Source organism: Argiope bruennichi, chromosome 4 (genome assembly GCF_947563725.1).
Source record: "Argiope bruennichi chromosome 4, qqArgBrue1.1, whole genome shotgun sequence".
NCBI classification, from domain to species: Eukaryota; Metazoa; Arthropoda; class Arachnida; order Araneae; family Araneidae; genus Argiope; species Argiope bruennichi.
Window position 1 is genome coordinate 112,286,891 of NC_079154.1, and position 13,563 is coordinate 112,300,453.

The window sequence follows — 13,563 nt, forward strand, 5'->3', positions numbered from 1 at the left end:
TAATAAAGTTTTGTGGCATTATATTTTTCACATCATCAATAATATATATTTTATAATGACATTTGGTGTACCAAACTAATGCCACCATTCAGTGAAACCGGAAATCATAAAACATAACAACATATTGTGGCGACGAAAAAAAAAAGTGAAGACTGTAAACAAATACTAAACAGTGTTTTCGAATTTACTATTTCAACGCTGTTTATTGCTATCATGTCAGCTCCTACATCAACTTCAAGTGCAAGAAATCTTTTTATTGAATCTAAAGCTCGTTTGTCAGATAGAATTCAAGTCAACGTAAACAATACAGGTTCGATAGCAAAGCAGATAGTCCGTGGATCTAAATCTAACGAGGTAATATTAATATTTTTTTTAATTATGTGTATATTTATACATTAATATTAAAAATAAATAATTTTTTTGATGCATTAATTGTTTTATAGGATTAATTTAATACCAAATTTTGTCTGTTGCCTAATTTTATTATTGGTAAAAGTGTAACTTTATTCTTTTTAAAACATCACATATTTTTGCTGTTGTATCATCATTGCTAAATTCACTTGTTCATATTATATAAGTTGCTTTGGATTCAGATTTTATGTAAAATATATAAATTTTGTCAGTGTAGAAAATGACATTGTCATGAATTATCTTATATATTTAACAATATAATGTTCTAAATATGCATACCAGTACTTGATCTCATAGCAAATTTCTTCTATTCTACATTGCAAATTTCTTCAATGTATTTCCAATTTACATATATAATATTTATTTTTTAACTAATAACCTATTTCACTGGTTGTATATAATTACTTTACATGCCCTGCATTAGTTGATAAAATCTTACACTCTTACCTTTCTAGATTTTAAAATTCATATTTTTTTTTTTGTTTAAACATACAGTTTTTGTTATCAGGGCCCAACTTAATCTAACTAGGGCCCATGCAAAAACTTCTTTGTGGGCCCCCTGCTTCAGTAATGAAGAACCGAAATTCATTACTGAAAAAGAAGGAAACGAAAAATAAATTTTTTATTCAATTTGGGGACCTCCTGTGATGTGGGGACCCAGGGCAACTACCCCGTATGCCCCTGCCTTAGTCTGGCTCTGCTTGTTATAAGTAATTTTTTTAAAAACTGTTTATTTGGCAAATTCAAGTATTATACAGCCTTAAATAATGTCCCTTTATTATAATATCTTAGCCTTACATTATAGTGTCCCTTTTTTTTTTTCTATAAGCAGGTCAATTTATTTTAACATTTTGATATAAAAGGTGCTTAATTAATCCACATTAACGACAGCCCATTTCCAACATATTGTTATGAATTTGTAATGTTGCTGTGCAGCATAATAATTCTCTTGGTGAGGAAGAGATTTACAGATAGTTCTAATGGATACTGAGTCAATGACCTTAACTTTTACAACTTGATTACGCATTTAATGACAAATCAAAGATTTCCAGAAAAAGAAGAATTTTGACAACAGATTCATTAGTGATTGTTCATTGAATTATAGTGATTGTTCTAGAATCTTCTTTTCTTTGTCATGGAAACTATAAAAACCCAGGAAATAAAACTGAAATTAGTCAGTACCGAGTCAAGAATGAAATAGTAGTATATCAGCAATTGAGTTAAGCTCAAGAGAGTTGTAGTTAGTGTAGAGTAGCAAATGTTTGAAATACATGAACATTTGAGTAAAGTCATTCTCTGGAGTTCTGTCTGAGTACTTTGTGTTGTTACAGTTGTTTATTACCAATTTGCTGTTATTTATTGCAAGTGCAGTTCTTGTGTATACTTCAGCTATGTTTTGTTATATGTGTGTTCTACTTTCATGTGGAATAAAACCTTTTATTTATTATTAAACCTGTTGAACTCTATAGCCATTGATTTTAAGATTTTTTTAATTTCCATTTCAATATTAATATTTTTTTAATTGATATTTTTTTTTAGTAACTTCATAAAAAAATGTTTGTTTTTTGTTTATCTCTTATGAATCCATCTATGTTTGTATATAAAATTATGGAAGCAGGTGTTTGTATTAATATTCTGATAATTAAATGAGCATAATAACATTAAGAACTCGACCAATTGTACTTCATAAAAAAATTCATAATATCTTAACATTTTATTATTTACAACTTTTTTTATTTTTTTACATATTTATTTATTTGATTTCTAAGAAGAGGAAATTTTTAAAAAGATCTGCTTGCATATTGATACCTTTCAATTTAGTGGCCTTAGAAAATTGGATATTTAGATACTTAAACCATCATTAATCTTTTCATTAACCTCTATCTCTATTGCAGAATAAACGCTTTATTTTATATAAATGAAAGTTTAATTATGAGTTTGTTGCACTCAGAATACTGCCTGTTGTATCACTAAACTGTAAGCCAAGCTGAACAACCTATTTGTCTTGAAAAGTGTAAAAATATGCTGAAGTGTGTCGTAAGAATATGCTGAAGATTTTTGGTCAATTCTAATTAGGATATTGGTATTTTTTATCCAGTTTTTTATTGTAATCTAAGAATCATTAGTTATAGCATGCTGGTAGATATCTGTTTTAACGGCTAGTACTCTTTGTGCATCGCATATCAGAATAACTTTAAAACTATGATCACTGTTTTTTGTTGCTTATATTTGTCTGTTCCATATAGTAAATATATATTATATATTATAATAAAAAACTATATTATAATATATTAAATAAAGTTTTTCAATTTATAGATCGTTAATATTCTCTGAAATGTTTATCACTTAGAATTTTTTATTTCAGTTAATATGAAATTTTTTTTCTAGAAATATTTTATTAAATAGCATAAAATATGCAAATTGAATTTCAGGCAAACTTTTATTTTACATTTATAATCATCTGCCATTTTTATAGATAAATAAAATAGCAAGTGATATATGAAGAAAAATTTCAAATTGAAAGATATTTAATTACAGAAAAATATACATGTGTGCCAACTATTAATTGCTTCTCTTTTAAATCTTTAGCAATTTTTCTGATGTCAAATTTGTTGATAAACTTGATGTAAATATTCAACTATAATAATAATTTTTATTTTATTTTTTTTTAGACATTAATGCACACTGCTAGAAACTTTGCTTTACAAGAGTATGCTTTAGAAAATTCAGAAACTGTAAGTCTTTTTTTATCATTATTGTCCTTTAAAAATCAACATTTGCCTGTACTTGATATGATGAATTTCTGCTAAATGTTAGTCAAAGTATGTTTATAGAAAGTGCATTGTGAACTTAATTTCAAAATCTAGTATCCAATTTTTTATTAAAATGTGATTTATTTGGATTCTAATGGAAAAGAAACGGGAAGTACTATCTTAATTTGTGCACTTAGTGTACATTTTAAACTGTTTTTATTGATTATTGAAGAAATTCTTTTCCTGACATGATTTTTTAAAAAAAAGCTGATTATGTAAACAGGGTTATTTAAAAAAATTTACAAAGGTAGACAAATATGATTTGATACAAAGTTTTATCATCAAAATTTTCTATGTGTATTAAACTTTACTTCAGATTTTCATGTAGTTTTAATTACAATGCATCAGTAATTTGATCAATTGTCTGATTTTTCAGTGCATGGACTCAACAATTTTAAAACATAATTAACTAGATAAATGAAATATGATATATGATCTCAAGATCAAAATTTTACTATGGTATCAAGTCTTAAGCTGGAATGGCTGAAAAGTAGTGTCATAACTGCATAATTGATTTTTGCCATTTTATTTCAAAATACATGTCATATAATATCTAAAAGTGAAACAAAAGACATTCAAAGCTATGTTGATAGCAGTTATTATCCTTGCTTAAAGGTTGAATTTTCAAGCAGAGAGATGTCACTTTTCTTCTTTGCTCTAGTTTCCAATTACAAAGATAATAAAAATCTGAATATGTGCAGATGCTAGGGATTATAAGAATCCATTCTTGCTGGTTAATTAAGATCTATCAATTTTATAAGAAATAATAATGCAACTATAATTTATGCACTAGATATTATTTGCCTGTCTTCTGTATTGTTGGGATTTGGCATTCTAATAACCATTGACTTGTCTTTTCTGTACAGTATTCTGAATAGGAATATTTTAATTTTAACCATCTGTTTTAAAATAAGATGTAGTATTTTTTTGATGCATATAGAAAAATAACTATATGTGAAATCCAATATTTATTTTTATTTTATTAATTAATTGACACTTAAGTACAGTTCTGGTTTCAAAACTAAAGAATTCCAGATTCTAGATTTCATTCCATTAAAGATTTGCCCCATAATTTAAAAATATGATGCCTTCTCCTAAATAACTGTTATGCAATTTTAAATTAGGGTGATACTTAAGATCAGTGTATCAATTCTTTTCCCAATTGCACTATATAAGTTTACATAACACTTTTTTTACTTCTTTATATACGTGTGTGATAAATAATTTAATCATATCTTTAAAATAATTTTTTTATCATTTTGATATTTAAAGATAATGAAATAATAAATTCTACTTTCAATTATGAGTCATGCAAGTTTTAGCTTTTTCTCATGCTTTTCCATGCCTGATGAATGTAATTTCCATTCTCTCTCTCCCTGTGTGTGTGTATGTGTTTGTATATATATAAATTGCTTTACCTCTTAACATTATGAATTCTATTAGCTTGCTTGTAAATTGAAGAATTAATTCTGTATTAGCAACATTTCTCGTGTTTCTAATGCTTAAAACATGCAAGCATGCATTCTCTTTTTGCTTTGGATGTTTTCCATGCAAAATTCAAACTATAGCTAGGTGTAAGACTTAAAATGCTTTCTGAAGATTTTTAAAAGTTTTCTTTCATTCATAATAATAATAAAAAAAAAAGATTTGAAATAATTGATTAATGAATTTAAGCAACTGCAACATCTTGAAAGGTCTTTACATATCCAATAAAGGCTAGGTGTAAGACTTAAAATACTTTCTGAAGATTTTTAAAAGTTTTCTTTCATTCATAATAATAATAATAAAAAAAGATTTGAAATAATTGATTAATAAATTCAAGCAACTGCAACATCTTGAAAGGTCTTTACATATCCAATAAATATATTTTGCATAAAATGGGTTTATTGGAATTTTTCATTTGAAAAAAAAAAAGCCAAATTAATCTGTTTATTAATATTTCTTGCAAACATAATTGCATTGAATATTAAGATATATTTCTTATGAAGATATTGCATTGTGCCTGAACTGTTCTTTTATTAATCGTTAATTTCAGGGAATTTTGATATATTAATTTTAAATTCTTCAAAATTGATAATGGTACAGTTTCCTACTTCATTGATTTATGTTATGATAATTATTTTATACATTTTAAGCAATTAATATTTTTTGAAAAAAAAAGAAGCTATCCCTTATTTATGAGAATAATTAATAACATTACCATTATTTAAATATTAGTTTATTATCTGAATAAAATTTTTATGTGCAATGTTTACTGCCCAATTTATTCATAGTATTATCTGTTTATTATCTAGTTGCCAGCTACATTCATTGACAATATATATATATGTGTGTGTGTGTGAGTTCTTATGTACTAAAGATATTTTATGCATTAAACTTTTTTCTCCCTTAGAATTTGAAGAGGATGCAGCTGTTGACAAATCACTTAAATTTGCAGTAAGTAATCTCCTTTGCCTGTTTTGAATACTTTTGAAGAAAAAAAAAATCGAAACATATTATATACCTGTTAGTTGACTTTTGACCTATACAACTTATATTACTATCAGCATGTAAACAACCTACAAATCAAATTAAAATATAATTTCAGATTTATCTTTATTTATAGTGTTTATTATAAAACAGGTATTAAGAAATTTTCTTGTTAAGAACAACAATCATATCTGCACAGTGAATTATTATGTTTATGATTGAGAACAAGCATAATTTCTATACCTGTTGAATACAAATAATGTTTATAATTTCAATTTATATTTTTTATCTTTCATTTGGAATGGAGTTCAATCATATTGTGAAGAAAAAAAAATTAAATCATATGCAGAATATTTTAAATAGCTAATTTACTTATATGTGTGTTTTAATGATTAAAGGTGTCTAATTTCTGTTTAGTAAGACTTATCTTCAACTATTTAGATGAATTTTTGATGCCTTTCTTCAAACAGGAAATTAATACTAATAATAAAAGTACATATAAATGTTTGATCTCATTTTGCTAAAACTAGATTATGAAAAAATAAATTATTTTTTTGAAAAACATTTTTTTAATTTTACATGTCCCAAGCATGGGAATAAAAGATTTAAAAGAAAAGTGTCCATTGAAAAGCTGTTTAAAAAATTAGAAAACTAATACAACTTTTATTATTTAAATTTTTTTATTTAATTACATATGTAAACTAATAAAATAAAAATGATAAAATATTGATTCACATCTTACTAAATTTCATGTGCACTTTTTAAAATAGTGTGATTACAATAATTTCTCTTTTTTTTTTACATTATTTCATATTTTTTTTCCAAAACATAAAGTACTTACTAAGAAAATATCAATAATTTAAATTTGTCATTTTGATTTATAACATTGTAAAGATTTCAAAAATTTTAAATAAATTTTTTTGAAATTTAAAAAAATTCAAAAATTTATCAATATTTTGGGTAATAACATAATCCTAGAGAGATATTTTTCAACTCTTTTCTCTTAGCTTAAATTAACATTTGCCAAATACAAATGTTGACTAAATAAATATCACTTTCATGTTGCCCCAGATTCAAAATGTAGCAATCATGCTATATAAAATGAACACTTTTTCACTAACTTAGCTGTATAAGATTACTGAACTTGTAGCATTTGATGTACATTTTAAATATCATCAATTAAAATGGAAAGTGCCTATTTTTCATTTAATAAGAATTAAAATAATACATCCCTTTTGCCTTAAATCATTCTTTTTTATCATTTTAGATTGGACAACATTCAAAAAAGGTATGCTATTTATCATTTCTTCAAATGCTTTAATAAAATTTTTAACATTATTTCAAAATATTTATTCTGTTTTATGTGATATTTATCTGTATTATTCTAATAATGCCTTAATGAGAAAGAATATTTACATTTTATCATATCAGAATATTTGCTTATCAAATCTTACATTTAATAAAGTAATATATTATTTTGATATTTCAACTTAGTAATATATTTATGAAATCTCAATGCATAAGTATATAAAGGCAAATATATTCATATCACATAAAAGTTAACTGCCACATATTAAAGATCCAATAGCTTTTGTTTCCTTGTGATCGGGCATACAATATATTGAAAAGAATTTGTTATTTGTTATACAATCACAGACTTGTCTGATATATTCCACATTAAACTACAATAACTTTGCAGCATTCTTCTTAGTATATTCACTTCATATGCAATTCTAATTAAGCAATAATATTGAATATGCCTCTGAGCAGACACAAGAAAGCTCTATTACTTCCATATAATATGCATTTCTCTCCATCTGACTTGTTCACTTGTTATATATATAAGCACAATTGATTATCTAATTTTGAGATAAAAGACATTTGGCTAATAAATGTTGGAGAAATGTCCTGTCTGCTCGCCTTGAAAGGACGTTAAGGATAAATACGTGTTGCAATTTTCATAGCCATCATAACAGATGTTATTAATTATATATTATCATATATTTTTCCTAGAAATTACTTTTGTATTGTTTTTAATAGTATATTCATAATTATAAAATAATTAATACAGTCATAATTATAAAGCTGATGCATATATAAAAGTGACATAAAATTTCAATATAAATTTCAAAATGCATGAGTAAAAAAATTATTCTAAACTCTCAAATGCCAGGCTATTGTGTTTAAAGATACCACATTTAGCATGTAATTATTTCTGGAGTAGAAATTATCAGCAAAAAGAGAAAAAAAATGTTGGATTATTAAAAAAATGAATTTATATTTTAATATTTTTCCTCAATAACTTCAGAGTATATTATCATCCATTTATTTTACTTTTTAAAAAAATTAAGTTTTTTCAGTAGTACCAGGTGTTTTTTTTTTTTTTTCCCCCTCCATACAATTTTATTCTCCGATTTTAATTTTTTCAAAATATTATAAGCATGTTTTCTGGCATTACTTTTTATTTTTGAAACTACTGCTTTTATAATGTGTGTTTTACAAATATATTAAATTCATTCTTTTATATACACTTTATTTTATGCATTGTTATATCATTATGAGCAAATTTTATAAATAAAATAAAGATAGATGAAAGAGTCTAAAACATTATCTTGCAACAATTTTTCTAACAAGATATTTCAAATCTCTCTCTCTCTCTCTTTTAATAAATGTATAACATTTTTAATAGAACTTGCTATAATTGTTTTGTTTCCAACTGACTTTGTAACTTTATTTCAGTGCTCTACTTATTGAGGATGTGAAGGAACAATTGCATCAAATCCTTTCATAATCTTATTACTGAATGTCATTTTGAATATTTTTAACATATCTGAAACATAAGATCTTTTTTATATTCTTTTGTTTTGTAATGCATGAGTCTATTACAAGAATATTATTTATTAAATGTATATATGAATATGTATAATGAATGTATATAATTAAATATTCTCAATTCATTTGACTTATTTTATTGATTTACTTATTTTTTGACTTCCTTTATTTCTTCTTTTTTCTTATTGAATATTTTAAAGCATATTGGTGACAATTCATTAATTGCTTAATATTGTCATCCCCCCTCCCTTGTTTTATAAAATACTAGCCGCCTCTGATGACCAGCTTGTTCACTAGAAATAATGCCCTCTAAAATTTTCCATTAAACCTTGGTCTCTTAATAGCTTCTTCGGCATAATATTTTTAAGCTTCAAATTTTGATAGTTACATAATTCAGATTATTATAGAAGCCTTACAATATTTTGTTCAATGTACTATATGTCACTCTAATTTGTTATGAGCTACCATAAAATTTGAATTTTAAGTGAAAGGCACAAAACTTCAATAAATGTGGGGAAAAAAAATCTGGAACTAAATATATTTTTTTTAAAAATATGACTACAGAATTTTAGAAATTATCTGCTATGATCAAGTCTGACTGAGTTAATATATAAAAAAAACAAGAATGAAGTATATATTAAAATAAATATCCTGTATATATTAAACTATGTATACTTTAAATAAATCTGAATTATTGAATTAATATTATAGCTACTTTTACAACATCACAAATAACTTTTTCTCACATTCATTTATTTTAAAGAAAATATCATATTTATTCAATTTTGTAGCAAACACATGCTGAACATTAAACTTTCAGTAAGAATTAACTTAATCTTTTAATTTGAATGTATGTCAATGGGAGGACATTGAGAGAAACTATTTTTTCCCATGACTCATAATATGCTTTTGCGTATTAAATTTTATTTGCATTTTCCACAAAATAAATTATTGAAAAATATGTTTTAGTTTAGTGAAATTAAGAACTTAATTTATAGGTTAAAATATTGATATAATTAAAAAGATAATTTTTTGAACTTGATATAATAATCATTTTTATGCAATAATATTTTTGGAAATTATTAGGTCTAAATTTTGTGTAATTTTTAGTTAATTTAATTTCTAATTAAAATTTATTAAAAGATTCGCTTTGAAATGCACATTCCCAATCTGCAAGGTATACTTGTGCCAAATTTGGTAGCTGTAAATTAAGTTTTCTAGCCTGTAGATCACCAGCACACACACATATTTCATTTTTTTAATACTGAAATAAACTTTAGCGTTATCTATATCTATACTTATAATAAAGCTCAATGTGTGTGTGTGTGTGTGTGTGTGTGTGTGTGTGTGTGTGTGTGTGTGTGTGTGTGTGTGTGTGTGTGTGTGTGTGTGTGTGTGTGTGTGTGTGTTGGCGCTCTACAGGCCAGACCGTTTGACATACAGATACCAAATTTGGTACATGTATACCTTGGAGGTTGGGAATGTGCACCTGGGGTTTCTTTTTTCGAATTTTTAATTAGAATTTTAATTATTAATTAAAAACTAACTTTCCCGCCAAAAAAATCTTCCATTTTCCCCACCGCCAACTTTTCCGCCAAAAAAATCTTCCATTATCCCCAGCGAAAAACGGGAAAGGCTTCCGTTTTTTTTTCTCCCAACAGTAATGAGGCTAGGGTTAAAATTTTTCGGCGGATTATTTCAATCGGTTCTGTTTATTTTCTTAATGTTTGATGCATTTAAAATTAAACAATGTTAATGAATCAATCTTTCAGATTCATTCTGAAGTACTTTTGAATTAAAATAAAACAGAATAAAGGAAATTAAAAATTTCTAATCCGCATAGCGTTACCCCAACTGGCGTAGAAAAAATCACGTATTTGCGTTACGTAACAGGCGAAGAAAATTCACGCATGCGCATTCTGTTCTAATCGTTGCCATGACAACGTTATCAATGGATGATTTAAATTATTTTTGGGTTAGTTGCATGCTTTTGTAAGTAAATTGTATTCATGTTAGTTATATATTTTTTGTATATGCTTATAGTTTTAAGTACATCGTTTTTAAGTAGTTTTTTTAAAACCTGTTTTCAACCGTTTATTTTAAACGATTCGTTTTATTTTCTTAGTGTTTGATGCATTTAAATTTAAACATTGTTAATTAATCGATCTGCTCATAATGAATCTAAGAAAATTTTGTTGACCAACTCTTGAGATATTACATAAATTTAAAAAGATATTCTTTAGTGCCCATAAAGTTTAAACGCTGAGTGACTCTATTTTCAGTAATCAGATTATAAAAAAATGCTTTGTTTCAGTAAAAAAATATTATTATATTAATTGAAGATAAATTCTTTCCACTTTAATTTAAAGCATAAATTCTACGGGTGCTAACAGAAAATTAGAGAGATACATATTATGTTATGACTGAAGGCTTTTATAATATTATGAGTGAATTATACGACTATCAAAATTTGAAGTTTTAAAATATTTTAATGAAGAAGCTATTAAAGTAGAAATTGCATAAAATATTTAATTATTAAAATTTTAACGTACATTAAGATTGGCGAACCGGCTGGTCGCCAAAGGCGGCTAGTAATAAATAAAGTACTGGAATTCTTTATTAAATAAACATTTTTGGGGAGGTATAAATGTGTCAACTAAATATCACAATTAAGTTCTTATCAAAATATCTTAATTATTTTGAATATCTCTATGAAATTCATGGTAAAATGTCATAAATAAATTAAACATATTTCATGGTTAGACTTTACCTTCAAATTTTTGCAGTTTTTTTCTATCATATTGTTGGTTAATATTTTCTCATGTTTCAAATTTACTTTCTAAACCCTTCTTTGATATGCAATTATATAAAATTACTATATGCAGATAATAATTTTTTAACTTGCACATATAAAATAAATTAACATGGAGATTTCTAAATATATGTTTTGAGATCAATATGTAGTACTGTGAATAGATAAATGAATTGTGTTTCAAGCAGTACAAACATATTTATCATCCATAAATAAAATGACAAAGAATTCTTAAATGTGATTCTTCATTCTTAAAATAAATGACAAAGAAAAATTCAAACATTAGCTTTATCCTTATTGATCAAATTATTCCTAATAATTTCAAAAACGAAAAATTGCAGCCATTTTTTTAAATTTAAAATACAATTCTAATAATATGTAATAGCATTTCATTTTGCTTGAAGAATTTGAAATATGTATAGCTTCATTTGATTTTGTGTGCATGCAGCATGCATTTGGAAATTTTACGATTAGAAGCAAAACTTTCATAAAAATTTAATTGAAAGGCACATGTCATTTATGTTTTACCATTTAAATTATACTGTATTAAAAGTGCATTGTGAAAAAAAAACAAATGCCATAAAATATCGGATTTTAAACATTCTATATTATATTATTAATTTTGATATATCTAGAAGAATCCTAGATTTATTACTTGATGCAAAATGATCAATTGAATATTCTGGTATTATTTTATTCAATGATATCATGCAAATATCCTATCTTTGCTTTTCATGGTAAAAGGTTTAATACTTATAATTCATATAAAATAACTTTAAAAATCAACTATATCATGATATACTATATGTTATCAACTACACTTCTTAAAATGCTTTAATATATACATTAATTCAGATTTATACAATGAGATTTTGTATAGAACTCAATAGTCCACACAAAGTAATATAAATAATTGCTTTTTTCATTTTTTTTAAATTTTCATTTTTTGATATTTTTAAATAGTTAAAGAAAAATTATTTTTGAACTAAATAATTAATATCACTTTCTCTGAACTAGCTTTTTTTCCCCTAATATTTTTAGTTTTTCAAATGTATAGTTATAATTTAGCTTCCTGATAACAATACTTAACTTTCAGACTAGGACAGTATTATATTTTGATCTTTAATCAAATTTTATGCTTCTTTTTAAATCAAGTAGTTTTCATCAAAATGTGTTTTTCCTTAAGAAAAATTATTAGTTCTCCAGTTTTATTTTTTTAATCTTTATAATTTATGTATACCAAATATTCTAGATATATTTTATTTACTAATCACCATATAGATATAAATATTGTATAAGTGATGAAGTTAAAAAGTACTTCAATCTGTATTCAATAAAAATAATATAGGTATAAGTTACAAACAAATAAGTCAATTTAAAGCATTACATTATGACCATATATCATTCATAATTGCAGTTTAGTCATTTTTTAACAAATATTTAAGAAGTCAACTATAGCTAACAATTTCCTTGGTTTTTATTCATTCCTTTTTTAAAAAAAAAAATTCAGATACATGTCAAGAGATGACTCTGTTGCTGCAATTTCAATATTTGCTTAGAAATGAAGTCAATAAAAAAATTAAATTAATCTTAAAAAATGTTGAATGAGTATTCATCACTGATTACTCATTCTTTACTGAAAATGGTATTACTCTTTGTAATTGAAATTCATTCTGAATTTTAAAATAGACATCATCAGATACAGGGTATTCAAAAAAATAAAGACAATTGTTTAATCACTATTTCATAAACAATTAATAACATATATGCTTCATTACTCAGATTAGTTAATACATTACTTATCAGAATTAATGTACTAATCTGAATTATAAATTTATTGGAAACCTATATTAATGGAATTCTAATGAGCAAAAGAGAAGGATCAAGAAAGAATGTTAAATTCCCCATATATTCACCATATCTCACATCCCATAATTTTATATTTGTGAGAACACCTAAAACTTATTGTTTGTTGCACAAGACCTGCTACAACTACACATTTAGAACAATCGTTATAAGAGAACGCAACCAAATACCAACTGACCTGTTTAGGGATGTATTATTCCATTAGACAGTATTATCAGCAGTGCCTTGAAAATAAAATCCAACTACTACTGCTAATTAACACAATTTTCCATCTATATTGATTAATTTGAATTATAAAATTTCGACATATGTTAATTTTCCATATAATAGTTGTTTAAAGTGTTTGTTATACTTTTACAT

The 13,563-nt window shown here is 25.0% G+C and overlaps 1 protein-coding gene across 1 annotated transcript; it reads left to right on the forward strand.

The window, feature by feature from the left end:
* Positions 1-101: 101 nt before the first annotated feature.
* LOC129966158 (BLOC-1-related complex subunit 7-like) lies at positions 102-8,659 on the forward strand. The gene is made up of 5 exons (XM_056080553.1): positions 102-354; positions 3,084-3,146; positions 5,617-5,660; positions 6,961-6,981; positions 8,433-8,659. The coding sequence occupies exons 1-5, from the start codon at positions 214-216 to the stop codon at positions 8,482-8,484; spliced, it is 321 nt and encodes a 106-aa protein (XP_055936528.1). The 5' UTR covers positions 102-213; the 3' UTR covers positions 8,485-8,659.
* Positions 8,660-13,563: the final 4,904 nt, after the last annotated feature.

What these genes read in the sequence shown, in the direction of transcription:
- LOC129966158 (XM_056080553.1), top strand. Translation starts at nt 214, where the DNA reads ATGTCAGCTCCTACATCAACTTCAAGTGCAAGAAATCTTTTTATTGAA. An exon ending in GTGGATCTAAATCTAACGAG is followed by an intron (nt 355 to 3,083) that starts GTAATATTAATA and finishes ATTTTTTTTTAG; the next exon opens with ACATTAATGCACACTGCTAG. An exon ending in ACAAATCACTTAAATTTGCA is followed by an intron (nt 5,661 to 6,960) that starts GTAAGTAATCTC and finishes TTATCATTTTAG; the next exon opens with ATTGGACAACATTCAAAAAA.